The sequence below is a fragment of the Convolutriloba macropyga genome, chromosome 9, assembly GCF_964194025.1.
Source record: "Convolutriloba macropyga chromosome 9, txConMacr16.3, whole genome shotgun sequence".
NCBI lineage: Eukaryota > Metazoa > Xenacoelomorpha > Acoela > Convolutidae > Convolutriloba > Convolutriloba macropyga.
In genome coordinates this window covers 36419033-36445650 of record NC_134476.1, presented here as the reverse complement: position 1 = coordinate 36445650, position 26618 = coordinate 36419033, and the positions used below count along the sequence as shown (strand labels likewise).

The 26618-nt window shown below is 34.6% G+C and overlaps 1 protein-coding gene across 5 annotated transcripts in view; it reads left to right on the top strand.

Moving 5' to 3' along the window:
* Positions 1-26618, top strand: part of LOC142345760 (tyrosine-protein kinase STK-like) — an 88192-nt gene that overhangs the window by 43661 nt on the left and 17913 nt on the right. For 4 of the 5 annotated variants that reach the window (XM_075398066.1, XM_075398064.1, XM_075398067.1 and 1 more), the window contains 2 exons: positions 6269-6589; positions 21371-21395. In XM_075398066.1, the coding sequence (XP_075254181.1) occupies positions 6269-6589; positions 21371-21395 (346 nt within the window). The remainder of the gene's footprint in view (positions 1-6268; positions 6590-21370; positions 21396-26618) is intronic. The other variant, XM_075398065.1, reaches the window with a different exon arrangement.

Genomic DNA, 26618 nt, shown 5'->3' with positions numbered 1-26618 from the left:
CTGATAATGATGTGTTATAGTTGGTTAATTACTTTGCAGCAATTGTATCGGTCCTGCTGGTCTTTTACAGTGGAGAAAGGGGAATTGTTTAATTGTTCTGGAACGAAGTTTGAAACAGTTATTGTAAACGTGTGTTTTTATGCAAAATTTTTGCTTCGCTGCTTTTGTTCTAGAACAATCTTTGACTTCTGGGGTGACTTTTTCAAACTTTAGTTCATTTTTGAGTGGTCTAAGTTGCTCTCTTTCTGAAATCAAGTTAGTTACTAAAAGCGATTATGAGCGCAAGGAAATCAAAGGCAATGTAGCTGGGTGGTTAAGATGTCGGACAGCCAAGCTGGAGGTCTTAGGCTCGTTCTTTGCATAAAACATTTCTAAGCTACACCCCCTCTAAATTATATTGCCCCCGTCTGTCGTTCAGAGCAATTCATGCGACTGATATTTTCTTGTGTGTATTTAAAACAAGATGTAGAAGTCAATGTTGCACGTGAAAACTAAGTGTCGAACGGTTGAAGAAATTGAAGAGCAGATAGACGAGTGATTTTTGTTCTTGCCGCGTTATGAGAAAGAGAGCTAGAATAGTAGGTGTGAAAAATTTTGCTAAACGAACAAAATTTTATTGATCACGTGCGGCTATTTCTAAGAAGTTTTGTTGTTTTTATTTTAATCTTTTGGATAAAGTGGTTTTTCCAAACCAAATTAACAATAACAATACGATTGGAAACATTTTCAACCATCTAAATGATATATTAGAGTTCCATGAAATCTTGTTGTGATTTCCCCGTTTTTGCGGTTTTCGCTCTTTTCAAGTTTTATTTTCTGGAGTACTTTATTTTTTGGTTGAAACTTTTTTTAAAGTTTTTGTGGTCTTTTGATTTTGTCAAAATCTATTTCAGTATTAGTTGAAGAAAGTAGACTAAATATTCTTGAATTTTCTGTTTTTAAGTTTTTTGTCTAATTTTTCTGGCTTTCAGAATATTTATGTTCACTCGTTGAGGGAAGAAAATTGAAGTTTTGATAGCACTTATGTCTTAAAGAATTTGGACATGAATTTTGCAGTTTTGTAGTTCTTACTTCCTGCACGTGTTTTGAGTGTTTTCCAGTGCGTCTGGAAATTTTTCTGGCTTTCAGAATAATTTTCATGCTCATTTGTTTAAGGAAAACAATTAAAGATTTGATATCATCTTTTTTTAACATTTAGAAATTAATTGTTCAGTTTTTTAATAGCCGCCCTCATCTTCTCAGCCGGCTATTATAGCGCTCCTATTTTTTTTTTACTTCGTCGAATAAAAAAATGTTTCGCTTTACCTCATTTTGCCGCCTTTTCAACATTTTGCGTGAAATCTTTTTGACTTCTCTAGGCTAGTTTCTCTCTTCTCTCATTCTGCTAAAAGTGATTTTGAACATCAGTTGCTCAGCAAAGCAATTCAAAATGAACAGTCAGTATAAAAAATTGAAGTCAGAGATAGAAACGGGATAAACCCATAAAGCCCAATTTTAGATGCCCGCTATTTGAACGTCGGCCCTATAAGTATTAGTTACCTCTCTCTAATGCTGATTGTTATTGATAGTAGCCCCTGTAGCCTCTCTCTAAGAAACAGAAGTATGTTCAACTACGAAATGCCTTCAAAATAAATCGGACTTAAAAAAATGTTTTTGTACGAAAATCTTTTTTTTTCAATATCTTCTGTTATTTCAATCCCAGTCATGCTTATTGGAATCAACGGCGGCTATTTTCCGGCAATCTGCCGGGTATGTTTTAGTTTTTTCTTTTTGCTCGTGTTTCGAGTAATTTTATTTTTCATGCTCAGTTGGTAGGGAAAACAAAAGGGTCGATTCGATAGCGCTTGTTTTTGATATTTAGAAATCAATTCTGTAGTTTTTGTAGAATTGCTTCTTGTGGAACACAAGAACGTCTTGCTCGTGTTTTGAGTGTTTTCCAGTGCGTTTAGGTGTCGTGTGGGAGTGAAATAAGCAGGAGCTGTTTTTAAGGTGTGTTGAAAACAGTCACTGATATTTTGGAATTTTTAGCGCCATTGAGAATATACGTATCCGTGATTTGATATTCTTTTGTTTAACACAACTAAACCTTACCGGACAACCTATTATGAACAATGCTTTTGTTGCAACTTAGAAAAGTTTTCAACGTATTTTGTTTTCTTCGTTTGTTGTTTCAAATTGAATGTTATAATGAAGTTACTAGTTTTATCAGTTGGTGGTTGGCTGTGTAAGGTAAGCTTTTCTGTGGGTCGTCATTTCTGGGTGTTCCGGCATCATTTGAGATTTTTCTGACCTTTTGAATTTTTGTTATCAAAAACGGGATAAACATGTAACTCCTGGAGGGCATTAAGTTCTCTTAGACTTTCAAACTATAAGTATCCGATTCACTAAAACTTTTAGAAACAAATTTATGGTATGAACTGCTCGCCAGTCGTTCGAAAGCAAATCATCGGACGTTTGTCGGTAATGTTCAATAAGTGGTACCGTTTACTAGCCAAAGCCGAGTATCCTTTCTAATTGCTTACTAACTAAGTTCACCAATCATGTGTATCATTTGTCGTCAAATTTTTATGAGTATTTTGTGTTAAGTAACTTTTTATAATGAATGCTCTTCGTTTTTTTCTCTGTTATTTTTTGCTTTTATGACTGGCAATTATCGTGCCCTTATTTTTAATCATTCTCGAAATGAAGCTTGTAATAATTATATTAGGCCTTTGGTCTTTTATGCGGTTTTTCGTTCTAGGAACTTTTGTTGGAGTTGTTTTTTCGCCTGACCATCTGACCTTTCATCCTCAAAAACCAGATAAACAGCTAAGACACCTAGCATTGAGTCCGTGATTAGTTCTTTTAGAGCGAACAGTGCCTTATTCTGGATCCAGCTAATTTGTATGTTTTGACATGCAATATGTAGAGCGTTCTAAAGAAAATCAGAACTACAAGTTTGTTTATTGAAGGTAATCATGAACAGTAGATTGCTTGGCGCAAAAAGTTATTATCTGAAATAGCGACATCTATTATCGTCCATCATTTTTTCGTTTTAATTTTTTTTACCGGTAACGTCACGCTTACTTGAAATAGCTGTTGCTCCTTCATTCATAGACTTCTTTTGGTCATTTTGCGTGATTAATTTTTTCGCATAAGATGTGCCTCACTCTTAAATTCCTAGCTGACTTAGATATGAGGATTTATGATTAACTGATGATACTATACTACATAACATGATCTGTACAATTTTTCAGAACCAATTTGAGACATTGCAACTGTTTTTTTTGTTTTTGCATTGGTATTTGGAACTAAGTGTCTTTGATATAAGTGCGGCTTTGTCGACAATTCGCTAGCATTGTTTATTTGCTCTCATGCAAAAAAAGTTTTTGTCATTTGTATCTTCTGCTTGAGCGATGTGACTTTTCGGTTCTCGAATTCGTAATCCGAGTTTCTCATTCACAATGTTGAGCAGCTTAACTTAATTACTATCAGTGTACTACTAAAAGTTCGCTGAATGATGAGTAAAGTTTATTTGTCTTCGTTCAATTTAAATCATTGTAGTGGCCTGTTTAATTGCTCTCAAACGAAGTTTGTAGCAATTATATTAGTCCTGTCGGTCTTTTTTTAATGCGATTTTTCGCTTGGCCGAATTTTCGTCTGACGCTTTTGACATTTCGTCCTCAAAAATGGGATAAACAGGTAGCGCCCAGCGTGCATTAACTGCTCTTAGAGCCTTTCAGCTCTGTTTCATCTCAAACTGTTTTGGAGACTTATACTTATTGTGTGAAGGGCGGTTCTTAGAGGTTGGAGACACCCCCACTGTTGACCCCCCCTATTGCCCCAACCCCAGTGTTGCCCTCCAATCAGAACCCGGTGAACCCCCCTCCCATGGCTAGCTACTGACGAACAACCGCTTGCTAAAAACGCAAATTTGTATTTTGCAATTTTTTTCAAGCTTTTTGAAAATTTTTGACATTTTGTTTTTTATCAGCACTAGGCGTCAAGGAACCTACTCTAGGGTTTGATAATAGGTTACTGAATTGTTTCTAGTGGTATTGGAATGGTTTCAATGGGCCAGAAAAAATCCTGTAGAGTTTGATAATAAGTTACTGACAAATTTTTAACGGTCATGGAAGAGGTTTTCAACTTTAATGTCTCAAATTTTAGCAATTTTTGATAAAACTTGCTTTTTTTCAAGTTTTTTTGTCGGTTTTTAGATTTTTTTCAGCCCTAGGAGCCAAGGAACCTCCTCTAGGGTTTGAAGATAGGTTACTGAATAGTTTCTAGATTAAACGGAATGTCTTGCAAATTATAACATTTCGAATTTTAGCATTGTTTGATATTTTTTGCCATTTTTTTCCAATTTTTTAACATTTATAGTCATTATTCAGATTTTTTGAGCCTCGAGGGTTAAAAAAAGTCTCGTTGGGGTTTGCTAATAAAATACTGGAAAATTTTTGTTTGTCATGCATTAATTTTCAATTTAATATCACAAGTTTTACCAATTTTTTTTAAAAAAGTTGCAAGTTTTAAAAGTTTTTGAAATTGTTTCTTTTTTAGGTTTCTCTAGCCTCCAGAACCACGGAAGTTTCTCTAGGGTTTGATAATACGTTAGTGCTTGGTTTATAGATGTAATGGGCTGTTCTTCAAGATTTTAATATCACGAATTTAAACTACTTTTAAAAATATTTGCAGTTTTTCCGTGTTTTTGATTTTTCCGGCAAAAGAGGTACTGGGGCCTCCTCCAATGTTTGATAATAAGCTGTTGAATGGTTTCTAGAGTTAATGGGATTGTGATCACCATTTTTTATGACTCCAGTTTTAGTAATATCTGGATAAAAATTAAACTTTTCAAATTTTTGGAAAATTTTTATGTTCCAAGCGTATGGATCTTTGAGCCAGTGAAAATATTTCAGGGTTAAAAGAGGGATACTGGATAGTCTCTTGAGACAAGGAAATGGTTCTTAAGATAATAATGTCTAAAATTTTAGCAAGATTTTGTTAAAATTGGCAATTTTTCTCAAATTTTTTTAATATTTTTTTGTCCTTTTCTGAGTTTAACGACCATTACTGGCCAACGAAACTTTTCAAGTCTCGGAGATGGGTTACTTGACAGAACTTTTGAGACAAGAAATGGTTTTGATTTTCTTATTGCGAAGTTGAATGCTTTTAAGAACTACTAGTAAACTACTACTACTATATGATTTATTTATTTCCAAGGTTAGAAAACTAGAAGTTGCAGTGTCGAGTCCAATCATGGAATATATTCCTGTCTCCTCTCTCTTTTGGTTGGGGTTCCTTTCCTTCTCTTTCTCGTTTACGTTTTATCTCTCTCTCTCTCTCTCTCTCTCTCTCTCTTCGTTGATTCCGCACTTCAGCTGCTGTTATGTGGCGTAATGTCACCATCTCTGATCCTCATTATCAATGAGTTATAGTTGAACTAATTTTTATCATAAATGATCTAACAGGCACTTTTAGGAAACCGTTTTTATATGCTCTCAAAAGCAATTTGTAGCAAATATTTTAATCCTGTTTGTCTTTTATGCAATTTTTCGCTTGGCCGATTTTTCGTCTGATTTGACTTTCGTATTCAGAAACGGGATAGAGGTAGCGCCCTGAGGTCACTAAACCGTGGCTAGCTGTTGACGAAGCCAACCGCTCGCCGGTCGTTTGAGAGCAATTCGTCCGACGTTAGTCGGTTATGTTATATGTTCTGATACATGATGTCTGTTATATGATCTTTTGAAGTCATATAATGATTTTTTACTCACAATCAAACCAAATCGACCTAGTCTGTCGTTTAAGAGTAATTGGTTCGAAGTAGGTGGGTAATGCTTAAGAAATGAAACTTGGAGAAACCAAATTTGTGACACTAGGAAAGTCCACTTAAGTGTAACAAATTGTCAGAATCAGTTACAGCCCGAATTTTGTTTTAAGAATATGTCGATAGCATATCAAACAGAAACGGAGATTCCAATCGTTAGCCAGGATTATATTCTATCATATTTTCTGTCTGAAAAAAAACCAATAGGGATGTGCGACTTCCACGTCTCTCTGGCCAACATCGAAAACAAATTTTGGTCGACATAAAGGTATCACGGGAAGCTGAAGCTGATCTAAGATCTAAGAAATAAAAAATGAAATTATAGAACTGTCACACAAGCCGATTATTTCTTATTTCTCCTTCAGTGGCTGTATAGCTTAGTCTATTTTCTTGCTTTTTTAAAGTGTATATGAGTCATTTTAAGCAAAGTGTTAGTTTGTCATTGATATTATTTTTTTCCAGGTAAAGTGCCGTATCCCATGATGACTAATAAAGAGGTGCTGGACAAAGTAAACAGTGGCTATCGAATGCCCAAACCATCGGAATGTCCGGACAAGTTGTACGGAGAAGTGATGCTCAAATGCTGGCACGCCAACCCCAACAAAAGGCCCACATTCGCACACCTATTCAGTATCCTGGAAGACTTCAATATTGCAACTGAGAGCAGTTATAACGACGACCACATGACCCAACAGCAACAACAGCATAATCCACACTCCCAGCAGCACTCGGCCGTCGCAGCCAATTGCGGACCACAGGCGGCTCTCGCCAACGCCAATGCAGGCTAGTTCAATTAAATCTTGTCGCATCTAGTGCCCCATGGCTTGTGAGAAATGGATTTTTTGAGAACACGGGTTTTTTTAATAGCCGCACAGCGATAGCTGGGGCTATTATTGGCCTTCTCTTGGTTTTTTTACGACTCGAACAGGAGTATTGGTTTTATCTCGGTTTTTTTTACAGGAAGTAGATTTGTTCACGCGGCATTTTGCCCTAAAAGCAAAAGTGAGAAAAGCTGTCTTGGTGAACAGATTTTCGCTAAGCGAGAGAAGTTTTTTGATCATGCGCTGCGTTTAGTGAATGACTTTTTGACTTTGAAAAGTAGTTTTTGTCTGAACTGCACATATAGGTGACCGTTTTTAGCCGTTTTTTCGTCCAGTTAAGGGGCCCAATTTTTTTGCTTTTAATTTGATTTCTTGTGGAAATAAATTTCATTCGATACTATATTGAAATGTCAACCTCGGAAATTTATACAACAGTGTTTTGCAGAGCCTGAAAATGCGTTTCAAGTTGAAAATTGGCACATAACTCTTGATTTTTTCGTTTATTTTTGGCTTTTTTATATTAATATATTCATTTTTGGATCTTTTAACCGTCTTTTTGTCAAAAATCAGTTAATATGGCAACTTCTCTTTGATAATTCCTATACTCAAAGCCTCTTTCTACCTCGATGTAATTTTGTTTCATAAAATTATACATATGCTAATCCGATTTTGGTAGTTTTTTTCTTCCGATTTTCGTCAGTTTTTCGTTTGTCTTTTGGTTGTAATTGCTAGAAATAGTTTTTTTGTGCAACATGAGGGACTTTAATTTCGTGTCAATAAAAATTCAATCATTTTTTGGCGTTAAATTTTAAAAAAATAGTTCAAATTTTTTCATAATTGCAGTCTTAACTTTTTTTGCAAAATGTTTCAATGTTTCGTATTTATGAATTCTGCTTTTTCCTATTTTTTGTTCTCTTCAGGAGGATAGATCTTTGTATCGGATGACTAGTTATCTTTTCTATGTCTTGAATGCTGATCAATGAAATGTATTCGTTTTTCTTGATTTTTTTAAATTGATTTTTAACTTTCAAAAATCTAGAATGTCTTTATGTTACGGTGTTCCCTACATTGTGCCCATATTTACATTCTAGTTAGTATCATTCTAGTTTTGTCCTGGCACCTACATTTATTTTCGGTATATTTTTTGAGTTGTAAAAAATGAATGATTTCACCTTTTTTAGATTTTCGTCATTTCTTTTGTTTGCAATTGATTTCATTCAACATAAGGCAGTACTGAGAGTTTGATAGCAAGCATTTTCCAAAATTTCTACTTATGACTAATTACTACAGCTTTCCTCCGGCCTCGGTATTAATTAAAACGATTTTTTGCCTTTGAATATTCTGCTGCTTATGTCTTTTCTAAGATCAATTTTGTTTGATTTAGTATGAAATCATGTCCTCTAGCTTATGTACAAGAAAACAGGTGTGTGTTGTTTTTTTCTTAATCGCAGTCATTAGAAAGTGTAATTGTAGGTGTTTTCTGATTCTTAAATTTGAGTTTTCCATTTTCAAAAGATTTAACTTAATTTCTAAGATCTGCCGTTTGCTTTCGCGATCTTTTTCAGGTTAGAATCATGAATTATTTGAGGGCTATTGATAACTTTGTTAGCTCTTTCAGGCTATCAGGTTTTTGACCACCTTAATTATTTTTGATTTTTTAACGTTACCAAACGTTTTCAATAATATAAAATTTTGCTGCATTTTGTTTCTCTTATTGACAGTGGTCTAAGTTTCACCAATTTGTAGAGTAGACCTGGAGAGGTAGTGAGTTAATGGTTTAATACAAAAGTTAGTGGCTTCCGTTGCAATTACCGTTTTGTTTGTGAAGTTCTGACGCTTCGAGTCGCTTCCGGTATTCTTCCGGCTATGTTTTTTATTTCGGCGTCATGATTTTTGTTACGACCATATGACGTCACAGCCACTTTTTGTTCATTCGTTCAAACAATTTCAACTGAATTGCATGTGTGACGTCATTTTTTGATGTTAGTGGAGCGAGTTTTTTTCATGCGCGTGATTAAATTTTTGGTCACACTTGACTTACCTCACTCTCAAAAATGACTTCCTCTATTTGAAATTGATTTTTATTTACTTTAATTCAAAGAGATAAGGTCAAATGGGTGTGTGTCACTCTAAATGAAGGTTATTGGAGATCAGCTAATAGAGGCAGCAATAACTTGTACAGATTTTTAATCAAAATATAACAGATCAGCCTTCAATGAAAAGACGAATTTTTTTTGGTCTGTCTTTTTTACTGTTTTTTTTAGACTGCCGATCTACGAATCTAGTGCGGCTATTTTCTGGCAATCTGCCAGCTATGTTTTTCTTATTAAACGAGACCACATAACGTTGCGTTTTGATCAATTTTAATCATTGTAAAAATTAATTTAAGACCATCTAGTTTCTGTCTCTACTGAAATCACTTGTAGAGCGAAATAAATGAGCGCTGATAGGGCTAACTATAGTGGAATTGTGATAGCCGCCGTCATCTTAACGGCTATTATTTAGTTGCTCCTCTTTTTACGACTGGAAGAGGAGTATTGTTTTTTTTTTACCGGAAGTACTATTCGTTCAGACGACGTTTCGACCTAAAAGAGAAAGAGTCGAATCGCCCTGTGAACAAATTTTTTTCTGGGCGAGGGAAGTTTTTGCCTGCATGCCGCATATAGATAACCATTTTTAGCCGTTTTTGTGTCCAATTTGCCCAGTTTTTTGCAGAAATTTTTTTTGATTGATGCTATTTAATTTTTGGAACCTCTGAGATTGTTTTTGAAAGTCTAATAATAAGTTTTAAAATCTAAATCAGTGCATATTTCTCGTTTTTAAAATTATTTTTTGGCTTTTTTAAACTAATTTCTTAATTTTTGGATCTTGAAGCGGATTTTTTTGCAAAATTTTCAATTGCACATGCCATTTTTCTTTTGATGTTTCATGCTTTAAGTGCCTCTTTATAACGTGCGGTTTTTTTTGTTTTATAGAATTATACTCTTGCTTGCCCGATTTTCACCAAGTTTCACCAATTTTTAGAGCAGACCTGGAGAGGTAGTGAGTTAGTGGTTTAATACAAAAGTTAGTGGCTTCCGTTGCAATTACCGTTTTGTTTGTGAAGTTCTGACGCTTCCGGTATTCTTCCGGCTGTTTTTTATTTCGTCGTCATGATTTTTGTTACAACCATATGACGTCACAGCCTTTTTTTGTTCAATCGTTCATGCAATTTCAACTGAATTGCATGTGTGACGTCATTTTTCGCTGTTAGTGGAGCGAGTTTTTTTGTTGATGCGCGTGATTAATTTTTTGGTCACACTTGACTTACCTCACTCTCAAAAATGACTTCCTCTATGTGAAATTGACTTTTATTTAATTTAATTCAAAGAGATAAGGTCAAATGGGTGTGTGTCACTCTAAATGAAGGTTATTGGAGATCAGCTAATGGAGGCAGCAATAAGTTGTACAGATTTTTAATCAAAATATAACAGATCAGCCTCCAATGAAAAGACGAATTTTCTTGGTCTGTCTTTTTTACTGCTTTTTTAGACTGCCGATCTACGAATCTATAGCGGCTAGTTTCTGGCAATCTGCCAGCTATGTTTTTCTTATTAAATGAGACCACATAACGTTGCGTTTTGATCAATTTTAATCATTGTAAAAATTAATTTAAGATCATCTAGTTTCTGTCTCTACTGAAATCACTTGTAGAGCGAAATAAATGAGCGCTGATAGGGCTAACTAAAGTGGAATTATGATAGCCGCCGTCATCTTCTCAACGGCTATTATTTAGGTGCTCTCCTTTTTTACGACTGGAAGAGGAGAATTGTTTTTTTTTACCGGAAGTACTATTTTTAATTGCTCTCAAACGAAGTTTGTAGCGATTATATTAGTCCTGTCGGTCTTTTTTTATGCGATTTTTCGCTTGACCAATTTTTCGTCTGACGCTTTTGTTTTTTCGTCCTCAAAAACGGGATAAACAGGTAGCGCCCAGCGGGCATTATGTGCTCTTAGAGCCTTTCAGGTCTTTTTCAGCTCAAATTGTCTTGGAGACTTATACTTATACTTATGTTGTGAGGGGCGGTTCTTAGAGGTTGACACCCCCCCCCCCTTTGTTGACCCCCACCCCCACTATTGGCTCCACCCCCCCCACCGCGCTTTTGCCGCTCCCCCCCACCCGGTGCTGCCCCCATCAGCCCCCGGTGCACCCCCCCCCCCCCCCGTGGCTAGCTACTGACCAAGCCAACCGCTCGCCGGTCGTTTGAGAGCAATTCGCCCGACGTTATTCGGTTATGTTTTGTTCAGACGACGTTTCGACCTAAAAGAGAAAGAGTCGAATTGCCGTGTGAACAAATTTTTTTGGGCGAGGGAAGTTTTTGCCTGCATGCCGCAAATAGATAACCATTTTTAGCCGTTTTTTAGCCATTTTTAGTCGAATTGCCGTGTGAACAAGTTTTTTTCTGGGCGAGGGAAGTTTTTTGCCTGCATGTTGCATATAGATAACCATTTTTAGCCGTTTTTTAGCCATTTTTAGTCAAATTGCCGTGTGAACAAATTTTTTTCGGGGCGACGGAAGTTTTTTGCCTGCATGCCGCATATAGATAACCATTTTTAGCCGTTTTTTAGCCATTTTTAGTCGAATTGCCGTGTGAACAAATTTTTTTCTGGGCGAGGGAAGTATTTTGCCTGCATGCCGCATATAGATAACCATTTTTAGCCGTTTTTGTGTCCAATTTGCCCAGTTTTTTGGTTTTTTTGTAGAAATTATTTTTGATTGATGCTATTTAAATTTTGGAACCTCTGAGATTGTTTTTGAAAGTCTAATAATGCTGTTTAAATTCTAAATCAGTGCATATTTCTCGTTTTTAAAATTAATTTTTGGCTTTTTTAAACTAATTTCTTCATTTTTGGATCTTGAAGCGGATTTTTTTGCAAAATTTTCAATTGCACATGCCATTTTTCTTTTGATGTTTCATGCTTTAAATGCCTCTTTTTAACGTGCGGTTTTTTGTTTTATAGAATTATACTCATGCTTGCCCGATTTTCACCAAGTTTCACCAAATTTTAGAGCAGACCTGGAGAGGTAGTGAGTTAGTGGTTTAATACAAAAGTTAGAGGCTTCCGTTGCAATTACCGTTTTGTTTGTGAAGTTCTGACGCTTCGAGTTGCTTCCGGTATTCTTCCGGCTGTTTTTTATTTCGTCGTCAGGATTTTTGTTACAACCATATGACGTCACAGCCACTTTTTGTTCATTCGTTCATGCAATTTCAACTGAATTGCATGTGTGACGTCATTTTTCGCTGTTAGTGGAGCGAGTTTTTTTGTTGATGCGCGTGATTAATTTTTTGGTCACACTTGACTTACCTCACTCTCAAAAATGACTTCCTCTATGTGAAATTGACTTTTATTTAATTTAATTCAAAGAGATAAGGTCAAATGGGTGTGTGTCACTCTAAATGAAGGTTATTGGAGATCAGCTAATAGAGGCAGCAATAAGTTGTACAGATTTTTAATCAAAATATAACAGATCAGCCTTCAATGAAAAGACGAATTTTTTTGGTCTGTCTTTTTTACTGTTTTTTTAGACTGCCGATCTACGAATCTAGTGCGGCTAGTTTCTGGCAATCTGCCAGCTATGTTTTTCTTATTAAACGAGACCACATAACGTTGCGTTTTGATCAATTTTAATCATTGTAAAAATTAATTTAAGACCATCTAGTTTCTGTCTCTACTGAAATCACTTGTAGAGCGAAATAAATGAGCGCTGATAGGGTTAACTATAGTGGAATTTTGATAGCCGCCGTCATCTTCTCAACGGCTATTATTTAGGTGCTCTCCTTTTTTACGACTGGAAGAGGAGAATTGGTTTTTTTTTACCGGAAGTACTATTTGTTCAGACGACGTTTCGACCTAAAAGAGAAAGAGATTTGAATTGCCGTGTGAACAAATTTTTTTGGGCGAGGGAAGTTTTTGCCTGCATGCCGCATATAGATAACCATTTTTAGCCGTTTTTTAGCCATTTTTAGTCGAATTGCCTAGTGAATAAGTTTTTTCTGGAACCATTTTTAGCCGTTTTTTAGCCATTTTTAGTCGAATTGCCGTGTGAACAATTTTTTTTCTGGGCGAGGGAAGTTTTTTGCCTGCATGCCGCATATAGATAACCATTTTTTGCCGTTTTTTAACCATTTTTAGTCGAATTGCCGTGTGAACGAATTTTTTTCTGGGCGAGGGAAGTTTTTTGCCTGCATGCCGCATATAGATAACCATTTTTAGCCGTTTTTTAGCCATTTTTAGTCGAATTGCCGTATGAACAAATTTTTTTCTGGGCGAGGGAAGTTTTTTGCCTGCATGCCGCATATAGATAACCATTGTTAGCCGTTTTTGTGTCCAATTTGCCCAGTTTTTTTGTTTTTTTTTGTAGAAATTATTTTTGATTGATGCTATTTAAATTTTGGAACCTCTGAGATTGTTTTTCAAAGTCTAATAATGCGTTTTAAATTCTAAATCAGTGCATATTTCTCGTTTTTAAAATTAATTTTTGGCTTTTTTAAACTAATTTCTTCATTTTTGGATCTTGAAGCGGATTTTTTTTTCAAAATTTTCAATTGCACATGCCATTTTTCTTCTGATGTTTCATGCTTTAAATGCCTCTGTATAACGTGCGGTTTTTTTTGTTTTAAGAATTATACTCATGCTTGCCCGATTTGGTGGTTTTTGCCTAATTTTTCCCAGTTTTTGCTTGTTTTTTTTTTAGATTTAATTACTAGATAAAGTATTGTTGTGAACTTTCAGGGATCCTGATTTTCTTCTACTAGTAATTGAATAATTTTGTTATGTTGTACGTGCAGGTTTGAAAAAATGGTAAATTAGTACAAAATGTTTTATTGTTTCCACTCTTCGAAATATTTTTCTACATTTCAATCTATACATGAGGATAGCTAGATATTTTTATGCTAAATAAGGAAAAGTAATTGTTTTTGTACTTCATTTTTTGTTCAATTTGATTGTTAACTTTCAAAATTCAAGAACTGTTCTGATTTTTTTTTCATATGTTTTTGTTTCTGTTCTTATTCTCCGCATTCTAGCATATATTAGTCTATCATTTTCCTGAGATCTTTAGTTCTAATCAGCTCTGCTTTTATCAGTTTTTTTAAGAAATAATGAGTTTAGTCTTTTTCTGAGTATTTGCTTGAAATGCCGTTTAAACTTTTTGGCTGATAACTTGTTTCTTCGAAATTTTTAAGGGCCTTAGGTTGATTTCAAACGATTTTTTCCTTTGAATTGTAATCTGTTTCTTTTGTCTTTTTGTTGATTGCTTTGATGGTTTTTTCAACTATTTTGCCTATTTTTCGTATTTTGTCATTTTTGGACCAATTAATAGTTTGAAAATTGAATTAAAACCAAACGCCTAAAGGCTCTGCTAACTATAAAGGATGCAAGTTACTTTTTTCTTTCTATGCAATTTGACAAAAATAATGAAGTTTTACTTAAATTTCTCATTTCTTTTCAAAAATAGATGTCTGTGAGATCATCAGGCTCGGTGGATCAGACTATTTTTCGTCGGCAGTGATGTTCTCTGCTGGGAAATGTTAGCTACTTTGAAAGCCAGTTCTTTCGGACGATATGACTCCGAGTCCTTTCTGGAAATATTCCGGCTTTGTTTTTTTTTTTTACCGGAAGTACTATTCGTTCAGATGGCGTTTTGACCTAAAAGCGTAAGAGCTGACTTGCCGTGTGGAAAAATTGTTTCTATGCGAGAGAAGTTTTTTAATCTCGCTTTTTGATCAGTGAATGAAATTTTGACTTTGAAGTGTTTTTTTTTGACAGAATGCCTCATATAGATAATCATGTATAACCCTTTTTTGTCCATTTGGTCGTTTTTTGCTTATAGAGTCTTTCGTAGAATTATTTTTTAGTGAATCTGTATCATAATGCGAACCTCTGAAATTAATGTCAGTGTTTATTAGAATCTGATAATGCGTTTTAAATTCTAAAAAAGCACTTTTCCAAATTATTTTATACCATTTTGCGTTTTTTAAAATACTTCCATCAATTTTTTTTATCTCAAAATGAAATTTTTAAAAATAAGTTCCCTATGGCAAGTTAATTTTTTTTTTATGCATTGAATTAAAGTTTATGACGTGAAGTTTTGTCTTATAGAATTGTACGCATGTTTGTCCGATTTCGTGTTTTTTGTCGAATAGGCTTTTTATCTACATTATAATCTATACAGGGGGATAGCTATATATTTTTCTGTTAAATAAGGAAATTTAATTTTTTTACTTCATTTTTTTTATTTGATTTTTAACTTTCAAAAATCACGTTCAAGTTTTTGTTTTTTTTTCTATCCTCTTCCTGGGACCTATAGTTCTTATCAGCTCTGCCTTCATCAGTTGTTAAAAAATAATTATTTTAGCCTTTTTTGCTATTCATTTTTGACATAGTGCGGCACTGACAATTTGCTTGAAATGCCATTTATAGATTTTAACTGATAAATATTTTCTACGAATATTATTGGGCATTCATTTTGATTTCAAACGTTTGTTTTGCCTATATATCGTTTCTTTTGTCTTTTTGGTGATTACTTTGAAAATTTTTCATCTAATTTGCTGTTTTTCAAGTATTTTTACGACTTTGGCCCATTATAGTTTTATTAAATTTATTTTTATTGAATTAATGCCTCATGCTTGTAGGCTCTTTTTAATACAAAGGGTACAGGTTTCTTTTGCTACAAAGTTGTCTCTTTCAATGCAATTTGACAAGAAATTGAGAAATTTTTTCCCATTTCTTCTTCCTCAAAAATAGGTTTTTTAGCTCATTAAGGCTTGGCTGATATATTGTGGTTGGATAACTAATTTTCGTTGCATGAACCAACTTTTTCTTTTGTATGTTTACTTTTATTAAATAAAAAATAAATTGAATTTACTAAATTTTTTAATGCTGTGAACAGGAAACCTCATCAGACACTACGAAAGTTAACTGGGCAGACGTTTTCAAAGAAGAGCCTCAGCCTAAACAACAACTGTGAAATCAATCTTAACCTGCAAATATTATTGAGAAAACCCCCTTGAATAGGCGATCTGATTTTAATATTTGGCACCAGGTAATCAATAATATTATTACCCCCCATCACAGCAACAAGAATCGACTTATTTCATTTAAAGAATTAAGCAACTCACTAAAAGGTTTTGAGAAACAACTTACAGCTATTGTTTACCATCGTAGATTTGGAACACCTGATTTATTCGATTAACTGATTGAATATCTGCCCCATCCTGAGTGTCAAGCGTCATCTTATTTCACATCGCAAACGAACATCATATTATTATCAACTGCAACTGCAAATATACATCCATCATCCCGAATCGAAATAAACTTACTGAGAACGGTATGACGCCACAAACATAGATTAGATAAATTGATTTTGAAGAAACGATCAAAAAGCAGAAAAAGAGAAAGCAGGAAGAAATCGAAGAAATAATGTTAGTAGTGCGTTTTTGGCTTGTTGATTTAGTTTCTAATAGTGTTACTAGTGTGGTTTTTTCTTTGATCTCATTTTTAATTTTGGTGCGTCGAATCCAATAAGTTTTGTATGTTCGATTTGCAATAGCTTTACTCTCGCTGCTTCTTGATTCGGTTTTAGAGATTTATTTATCTTGGAACTGATGATTGAAGCCGCTGATTGTAAAGATTTAGTGTTTTATTTAAAGCAATCAACAAATAGTTTTCTGCAATACTTGCCTTGACTTACCCAATGTCCGTTTATTATTCTAAAGGTAATAACTGACTGTGTTAGTTTACAGAAATTATCTTGATTCCTTTTATCCTCAACCGTCCATTTGACGCTATTGATAGCCAATATATACTTATTTTTAGTTCTCTCAAGTTGCCTCTTTTGTTCTCAAATTCAGGGAAGCAATTATTTTCGTTTTGAAACTAGTGCCTTTGTAAATAAACTTCTTCTTGCAATACACAAAAACTTCAACTGCACTAAACATCCGATTTATTTGAAACAAATATGAGCCAAGACAATGCCTTTGAAGTGAGCGAACGCAATGTATCGGTAAATAAAGCAGTAACAACTAACGATGAGTTACGGGAATGCGAATTGATGAGCGACGAAAACCATGAAGTCCTGCCAACTTTAAAATTTTAATGCAAAACATCCTCTTCTCTCAATTTGCAAACGAACAATCATCCCGTAATCCAGCAATGAACACCACTTAATAAAGGATTAAAATGAGGATGTGCTGTGTTAAGTCCCGTAAACGAAATTTCACTAGAACCAGCTGTGGTGAAATCAATTGAAGAGAGCATTCACAAATCAACAATTACTAGCCTTATTCCAACTATTATGGAAACTATTCGCAGTGAATTGAGAGTGACGATAGACGAAATAATTGACAAAAAAGTGAATGAACTCAGATCAGATATGCAGTGTGAGCTGGATGTACAAGCTGAGGACGCCAAATTAAAAACTTTTTCAGAAACAGAAATTCTTGAAACATACAATAGAAGGGACAATATTAAAATCAATCGGTTACAATCAATACATCGTGAATCTTATGAGGAAACGGCCAATTTGATCAAAGACCTAATTTCTGAAATGAACGTTCAATTTAATGAAAGATATTTCGGTAGCACATCGGTTACCATCAAAAAGTGCTAACAAACCAGTAATTGTCAAGTTTACTAGACGTGTCAGCAAGATTAACATGCTCAGAAATAAATGAAATTTGAGGTCTTCCAATAAATATGAAAATATACGAATTTACGAAGACCTGAGTAACGCGCGTTCGAATTTTTTAAATTTGATAAAAACTGACCCGAGAATTGAAAGCGCATGGTCGAGAGGGGGTGTATTTTTCTAAAATAGGAAACTTGACGGAAAAAGCTCAATGATCTCTATGAAGCGTGAGTAATACTTGACTATAATGTTGGATGAATGCTGAATTGTTTCAGTCACTCCTTGCTTTCCTCAAAAGCAAATTACGATCACACTGTTTCCGAAGGCAATCAAATGGAAATAAGAACGGATTCGCATCAAAACGGTCAAATTTTTTTCGTCTATAATGAAAAGGTCAAAAATAACAACCCTTTGAATTACATAAATATTTCAAAACGCTAATATTAGATCAATTAGAAAGCATTTCAATGATCTGGAAACATTTATTTTAAGTCAACAGTGTCAACCTGATGTGCTATGTATAACCAAAACATGGCTTACTGATGAAGATTACCCTGGTTGCATGCTAATTGCAAGATAAGTTAAATTTCGAGGGGTTAGGTTTATGATTCAATGCAAACCAAGTTGCCAAATTTCTAAGGAACGCGCAACAAGTTTTGATGAATTACTCTTTGTTGACATTAAAATAAAGGGTTACATTTTGAGATTAGCTGTTATTTACAAACCACCCAGAACAAATAAAAATTGACTTCATTGAAAAATTCGATCGATTTTTAGAAAACAATAACTCAGCCGATCAACCAATGATTGTTTGTGGGAATATGAACCTCGAAATAAGCTCAAAGAACCGACTAACTCAAAAATATTTAAACTGCATTGAAGCAAATAATTTTAATATAAAACCACTCGAAGCAACACGTGTGAACTTCAGTTCAAAACATGCTTGGACCATTTTTTTTATCAAAATTTGATTCTTGAAAAAGTGGTCGTGCTTGAACTGCAAGGTATTGCTGATCATTAACCAGTTAAAATAATGCTGTCTGCAAAAATTGAACACAAAAATAGCAAAAGTTTTTTTTGCGATATTAGTTTTACAAAAAAACCCTAGTCTTGTACTTGAATTTACAAGACAGTGAAGATCTCATGTATCAAAATAATTGTCCTTGCTCAGCTTTCAGCGAATTTTTTCGACTTTTTCGTGAAGTAACTTATTTTGTTGAGCCAATAAGAAATTCAAAGAAAAAATCCAAATTGCCCGTATGGTTTAATAAACGGTTGAAAAATTTACGAAGCAAGCGGAACGAGTTACACTCCAACTGGAAAAGAAAAACGGAAGACACGAATCTACTTGAGCACTTTAGAAACTGAAGAAACTTGCTTGAGCAGGAAATATAAATGGCAAAAAGGTCCTTTATCTGAAAAAGTTTAATTCTTGTTTAGGAAATTCTCGACACTTTCAAACTTAACAGGTTGAAAGACAAATCTTCAAATTCAACTAGTATACCGCTTCTGAGCTCAAGCTTCAACGACAAAATTGAACCCTCAGACGAAGATAATGCAAATCTTATTAATAACTTTTTCGCTACTATTGGATATAACATGAGACAACTACTTTTACCAGGCAACTACTATCGAAGTGAAAGGAATGGTGGCGCAATTGGATAACAAATTGTTGTCAGGCGATGATCAGATAAATAATGTTATAATTAAGACTTCGTTGGAAGTGGTGATACAATACTTAGTCTTCTTGATTAAGTTTTTTATTCAGAGGTGAATTTTCCCAAAAGAATTGGCATAAGCAAAAGTTTTCTCGCTACTTAAAGGAGATTGCAAACTCAAAGAATACAACTATCGGCCAATTTCACTTCTAAATGCTTGGAGTAAAAATTATGAACATGTTGTTTTTAATCAAATTTACTACTACTTCGAATCACGACAACTCTTTTACTGTAAACAATTTGGCTTTAGGTCTAAACCTTGTACAGTTGATGCGTTAGTTGAACTTACTGAAAAAGTGAGAATGGGACAGAGCTCAAAGGTTTTATGCTTTGTTCTAAACCTAAAGAAAGCTTTTGACACAATTAACCGCCATATCTTACTTTATAAACTTGGAATGTACGGACTAAGAGGTAATGGTTTGAGTTGGTTAAAATCATATTTATAAAACATATCAATGAGTTGAAGTGAATGGAGTATCATCAACTCAACCAAGAGATATTAACCAAGGAGTTCCTCAAGTATCAATTTAGGACCGTTATTATTTCTCATTTATATCAATGACATGCCAAACGTCTGTAAAAGTGTGAACATTATTCTTTTTGCCGACGATAAAAATCTTGAAACCATGGGATTTACTAACAAAAAAATTGAATCAGATCTTGATGCAATCAATGATTGGCTCGGAAGGAACAAATAAGTACTAAACTAAGAGAAAACAATTCAGATGAATCTGAAATCATTATCCGCAGACACGACATCTTACCCGAACTCCGATAATATACAAGTGAAACCATTGTGCAAATACTTAGGAATAAATTTAGATAGAAAACTCTCATTTCAGTCCCATTTTGACTATGTGAAGGAAAGACTCAGTAAGCAATGTGGAATCGTCTCTAAGCTCAGACGTTATATAAAACAAAAATGCTATTAGAATATTATGTAACTGATGTTGCCCCTATTTTGCAGTATGGTGCTTTAGTTTATTGCTGCTGCTGCTCCTCGCCTCTACAACCTATCTCTCTTTTACAGAAGATAATTAAGCTGATTCACTTCAGAAAAAAAGCGACCACTGGGACGACATTTGCGTACAGTTCAATCTTAACAGTTTATGAACTACACATTTACGAACTTCTCAAGTTTGTTCTGAAAGTTGTAAACAGTCAACACACACAAGATTTTTGCAATAATCTTTTCTTTTTTAAACAATCCTTCGTAAGAGTAACCAGAAGTTCAGATCTTAAATTGTTAGAAGAGCCTTTTTGTAAACGAAAGATCGATAAAATTCCATTCGGTTTCGAGGTGCTAAACTTTATAAAAGACTGATTAAAATTGGAGTTATTTCATCAGACTTGGATTTGTCTTCTGGAAAGAAATTATCCATTTTTGCCACCAAGTAAAAAACCCCTATTTAGTCAATAGATATGATTTAACAAGGGCATATTCGAATAAAAATCAAACCTCTTAGATATTTGAAAATCAAAAGTTTAACTCGACTGCAATATGATATTTAGTCAATCTCTGGATCATCTTGTATTGTAACAAATTTCTTTCCCCTCTGCACTTAGCATTAATTTCTTTGAATATACATATCCTTAATACTACTTTAATAGTTTGTTTGCTCGAGATTCACTGAATTTAAATGATGCTACTAGGTTTTTAATACATTGTGATTGTTAAATGATTATGTTAATTTGTAATTAGTGGCAGATTCAAATAGCAGATCCGCTGGATCTCGTTATCTGTCCTCGCTTATTGTTGACTTGTATCACAATAACAAAATTAATTCTTTTTTTCTTTCTTTCTATTATGCTTAACAGCTTTCAGTTTAGAAGCTGAATTAAGTATACTTTTATAATCTAATTGACACTGCACGCCAAATCACAACACTTTTTACTGAGAAAATAGAGAAAAAAATCGTTCTTTTTCTAAAAAAAAATAGGCTTTTTTGGCAAAATTGGCCGGCTACATGTAACAATTTGTTAGCTCGCTAAACGAAGTGTAGCTTATTAACGACGGCTTTTCAATGTTTTCCGGCATTTCTCCATTTTCAAAGTCAGGACCAATTCTTTTTTTTACTATTTAACAGTTCTCTAAGTTCCCCAACTTCTGCCAACCTACAACGGTTAAGGTTCATTTTTCAAAGGCGGGTAGCTGATCATATTGTCACCTGATTCGAATTGATCGGTGGGCCTATATCCTAATTGATCACACTGAAAAAAAAATATTTTCTTTTAACGATTTGAGGACTCCTTCCTGACACGCATTTAAGATTTGCAAAGTGACTACAGTGGGTTAAGCTGTGTCGTTGCGTCCTATAAATGCAAAAAGGGTAGCCATGATAGACGTGTGTTTCAGGAATTCAAGTGCGAATACCTTCCAGGTAAAATATCCTAAGATTGTTTCAGAGCAGCTCCTGTTATGTGCAAAGTTGTCTGAAGAATAATTTGTTGTCACTGCTTTTACAGAACTGATCATGTCGTTTTTATCATTTGTCTGTTTTTAAATACCGGGGCTTGTGGAATCTGTAATGTATCTGATAAATCAATGGGGTTTGCTTAGTTGAATTTGTTAATTGATGCCAAGGAAGCGATTTCCAACATAATTTTGGTAACCTGAGGAACTTGATTTCTCAGGCGGTTTCTCTGATTGATTTCATGCCATATTCTAACTTTGGCGTAATTATAAGAATTCCAAAAAGTTATGTAATCATTGTGCGTGGTGAAGTCAAGTATATAGCTGTGTCATCTTGAGCTACTGGAGGATTATATCACAAAGAGTTGCCGTTGAAGATATTGCATTATATATCTTAATGAAAATCTAATGCGCATCCAGCTGACCTTATACTGCAAATATCTGGACTGGCTGATCTAAATTTGTAGCGATTGAAGTGTTGTTTTAGTTACCACTTGACGCAGCAATCTAAATTGTCCCTTTGTTGCGTCTTTTAGGTCGTTTATTAACTTGCATAAAGTTTGTAGCAAATAATTGGGTGCGGTTGGTCTTTTTATGCATGCTGATCAATTTTTCCCGAAGATGGATACCCCAATCTTTTAATCCAGTGTCGCTAGCTTCTGTAAAGTGATTCTAGCTACAACAAAAAGCCACACGCCAGGCCACTCGTTTGAGAGCAAATCTTCCAATATTAGTTGGTTAATGCAATTTTAATTTGCATGAAGATTAGGAAGTAAAGATAGTTGTAAAATTTTTCAATGTTCTTTAAAAGAATATGGAGTTCTCAACATTACCGTCACTTTTATTAAATATCCTGCAGCTGTAGTTCAAATTTTCAGTCATAATTTTTTGTCAATGTGTGGTACGCATTTTTGTTGGACTTTTGGATCTTTGCCCATTATGCCCCCTAATAAAATATATCCCCATTAGGGTATAATAGAGGAAGAATAAATATAAAGACTCAAAGTTTTATTAAAATCTATTGATTTTATTAAGTTTCTAGTATTGATTTAAAGCTCGGGAATGTTTTCTATCAGAAAAAGGTATTTAACGAATCTCAGGAAAAATTTGCAATTATTGCAGTCCTGCTGCTCTGTTGTTCATTGCGATTTTATTCGATTGAATGATGACTTTTTTACCGTGACCATTGGCAATTGCAAGCAGCAGTGTCATGTTATACGCTTTGCTATCTCAGGTTTTTAAAAATTTGTAATAGCCGCCTTCATTTTTTCAGCTGGCTATTTTAGAGGGCCTATTTTTACGACTCGAAGAGGAGTAATGGTGCTTTTTTTTAGGTTTTTCAATTTTTAGAGGACGTGTTTCTAGAGGAGATCAAACGCCGCATTTGGAAGGAAGTGTTTAGATCAACTGTATGGAAGTGACTATTTGAAGTAAATATTAGACTATCCGCTGCAATTTCTGCCATTTTGTCCTGTTGGACGTTTTTTTAGCAGTTTTTGTAATCTCCTTCAATTTGTATAGCATTTAGGGGATTTTTATTGGATTTTGTTGTGAATAGCCGCCCTAAAGTATTTTTTCGAAATTCACATAAGTGGTTTTTGTAAGTACTAGTTGTTTTGATGAAGTTATTTTTGCAGAGATAGTTTTTTCGGGATCTCAATTTATAACAAAATTCAATCAGAATTTTTATCATATTTTAACAGATTTGATTTTATTGTTTTTACTTTTTTGTTTCATGACTTTGTTTCAAGATAATCATAAATTAGTGAAGGCACGTTTTGTTTGATGAATAGCTGGATGGCGTTCAAATTGATTTTCACTTCGAGTCGTTTCCGGAATTCTTCCGGCTATGTTTTAAATTTGCTTTACCTTTCGATCACGTTTTCGTTTTACATAAGTCACGATTTTCTCGCTGGACTTTTGACTTGTTTAATTCAACACGAATTGGTTTACGCGATGTAGGGAATGCGGTCAATGTCAAATGTGCAATATCAAACGAACGGGATATACCGATAAAGCCCGGTCATTAAGTCATAGTGCATTAGGCTATCAAAGTTCATTAAAGCGATTGCTAGCTGGCATTAGTATTATGCTTAATAGCGTTCAGTTTAGAGGCTGAATTAAGTGTAATTTTAGACTCTAACCGAATATGCGGGATTTACTCACCGATAAGAACACTTCATTTTGAAAAATTCTGTCAATTTCTATCTCAATGTGCGTCAAACGGGTCAACGGCGTCATTTTCCGGCTGTGTTTCTAGTGGCTTTGGTGATCATTCGATTTGACTTATATAATTACGAGTTATTTTTAAAGAAAATGGAGTTGAATTAATCGAAATTGGACCCGTTTTATTGGTTAATTTTTTTTTGCCTATATCTGAAGACATATATAAGCTCTATGCATATATATCGTTCTTCTTAATCACTATTGAATCTAGAGCTCTGCTTTTGGTAGTGATTTCAGGAAGAGACACTTCAAGGTTACACAAGAAAGTGTTATCTGAAATAATTGATTCTTATTTGTAGGTTTTACAGTTTCTCGTGTCCTTTTTTAGATGTTGTTTAGTATGTCTGTCAAAAACAGTTTTTTAAAAAGTAGTTGATTTTTGTTTTGTCCCTTTCCTTCTCTACTACTGGTTCTGTTGTTTTTTTAAACCAGTTTATTACCAGATTTGGCTTTTCTATTTTTGATTTTACTATTATTGTTTCAAAACGATTTGTATAATAAAGTAGGTTAATTTGTTTAGTGAGTAGTTGGCTCGGGCTTATGAGAATTTACTTCAGGTCTGTTTCGGAGTCTTCATGTTTTGGTTTTCAAATTGGTGACTTCTAATTTTAGAGGATGTTTTGAGGATGTAAAATGCCCCAGATGAAAAGAACTATATAGGTCAATCTGATTCGAAAAATCTACAGAAGAGAAATTATAGAGTGCTTCTAGTTGTAGCCTGATTCTGATAGAGATTGCGCAAAAAATAGGTGTGAAAAATGTTGCTAAGCATACTGATATTTGTTCACATGCATTTCACAGCAGTTTTCTCAATTTTTTTCCCATTTTGCGGTTTAGAAGTGGCTTTTTAATATTTTTTGTATAATTATCTAATTATAAACTAAAGTATCTAAAATCAGTCTCTAGAGCGTTTCTTGATAGCGGTCAGTCTATCTTGTGGTTTTAGTGACCTTTTATTTTGATCGTTTTTCAGTTTTTTGTTTTATAAGTTATACGGATTTTGTCGAAGTTTTCTTTGGTTATCTATTTATGATGTCTTATACTTATTTTTTAGAGCTTTTCGTTGTTTCTAGTAATTAAATTAGTTTTGTGGTCTTTTTTTCAATGCAATGTTTTGCTTGACCGATTTTTCGTCTGGCCCTCTTGTCCTCAAAAAGGGGCAAAGTCCGGAGGGCATTAAGTGGCTCAGAGAGATAGACCCTACTAGTTTCAAGTGTGGGGGCTTACCAAAACTGTTTTGAGGAGACAATTGCCTGTTGTGAAGGGCAGTTCTTATTCTTAAGTTTGATTCCACCTCATTCACCCCAACTCACACCCCAGCCATTCTCTCCGCTCACCACCCCCCCCCCCCCCCCCACACACACACACACACACACACACACACATTTCCCCGTCCACCCTCCTCCACCTGGTGATTTGGACCCCTTATTGGTCAGCCCTCCCTACCCTTACCCCCCCAACACCTGAACCCACCACTGCCCTCATCCCGCCCCATAATGCTGGCATCCCTAATTTCGTGCTAGCTACCACCAAAGCCAACGGCTCTCGTTGAGAGTTACCACCAAACCCTTTTGTTTGACAGGCCAATTTGGATTCAAAGAAATGAAATAATTTTGCGTTTTGTTTATCCTTTTACTTGTCTTGGTGTTCTGGGTGTGATGTTGTGTTGTTTCTCTTGCGTTCTGTTCCATCAGTTGATTGAAATCTCAAGGTGTTACTGTTTTTCTTGAGATTAGGAGGTCACAAATTGTGGACAGTTTTTTTTATAAAAAAATTATTCAATTCCTGACCTTTTCTCTTTCTTTAGTTATTCTGTTTCTTTTTCTTTTTCTCTGCAAGCTTTTTAATTATTGTCTGCTGACGTAGTCATGAAATAACTGATCGAGATTAGTATCACGTCTGTTGAGTATAAAGAGTAGGAGTTTGGAGTCAACGTGTGAATATTTGAAAGTTTGTCATTTTTAAGTTCTTTAAATCTTTTGGGCCCAATAAAATTTTTTTAAGCCTTGATGGTTACTGGTTACTTTACGTTGACAAACAATGGTTTTGATTATATTTTATATCCAATTTTAGCGACTTTCTTTGTTTCATGTTTTTCCTGTTTTCAAAATTTTCGACATATTTCGAGTTTCTTACTTTAGGGGCCAATGACACCTTTTCAATTCAGTTGCATAACGTTGGTTGTGTGGATGCAAGATTGAAGAAAACGTTTTCATAATTTTTTCTAATAGATCCAAATTCTGAACCTTTGTTTTTTTCGTTCTTCCTGTTTGCCTCCTTTGTGACCCACTATATTTTTGATTACTACTAGACTGATCTTTTTCAACTTATATCTGTATCTGTTTCTATCTCTATTTCTATATCGAGGCTGGAAGCTGAGCGGAGCTATATTGTGGTTTCCTTGGTTTTTTCTGTTTCGTCTTACGCTCTTTTTCATTTTACATTTGTCACACAGCAAAGCTGAAAAAGTCAAATTTTCTGAATGACTTCCTCCTCTCAATAACGGCTTTTGCGGGCGTGACGTCATTTTTCACTTTCTCGCTCTCACTCTCTCTCTCTCTCTCTCTCTCTCGCTGTCTTGGAAAAGTTTTTGCGTGATTAGGTTTTGACCATATGTGATTTACCTCGCTCAATAAAATTACTTTTGCATTTTAAAACTTTAGTTTCAATTGAATTAAATTAAGGTCAAACGAACTCATATGTGTAATAAAGCTCCCAAATGAAAGGGCTTCCGCGCAATGAATTTTAACAAGCTTATTTAATTTATCGCTGAATGTTTTTTACATAGCTTTTTGAGTGGCGTCGATACCTTTTTCAACCTATATCTATCTGTTTCTATCTCTTTTAATTGGCACGCAAGTCTATTCTTTGCAGCTATGGCAGCTATTCTGGCAATCTGCCGGCTATGTTAGTGTTTGTCGTCCATCTGTTTAATAGCCGCCGACAGCCTCCCAACGGCTATTTT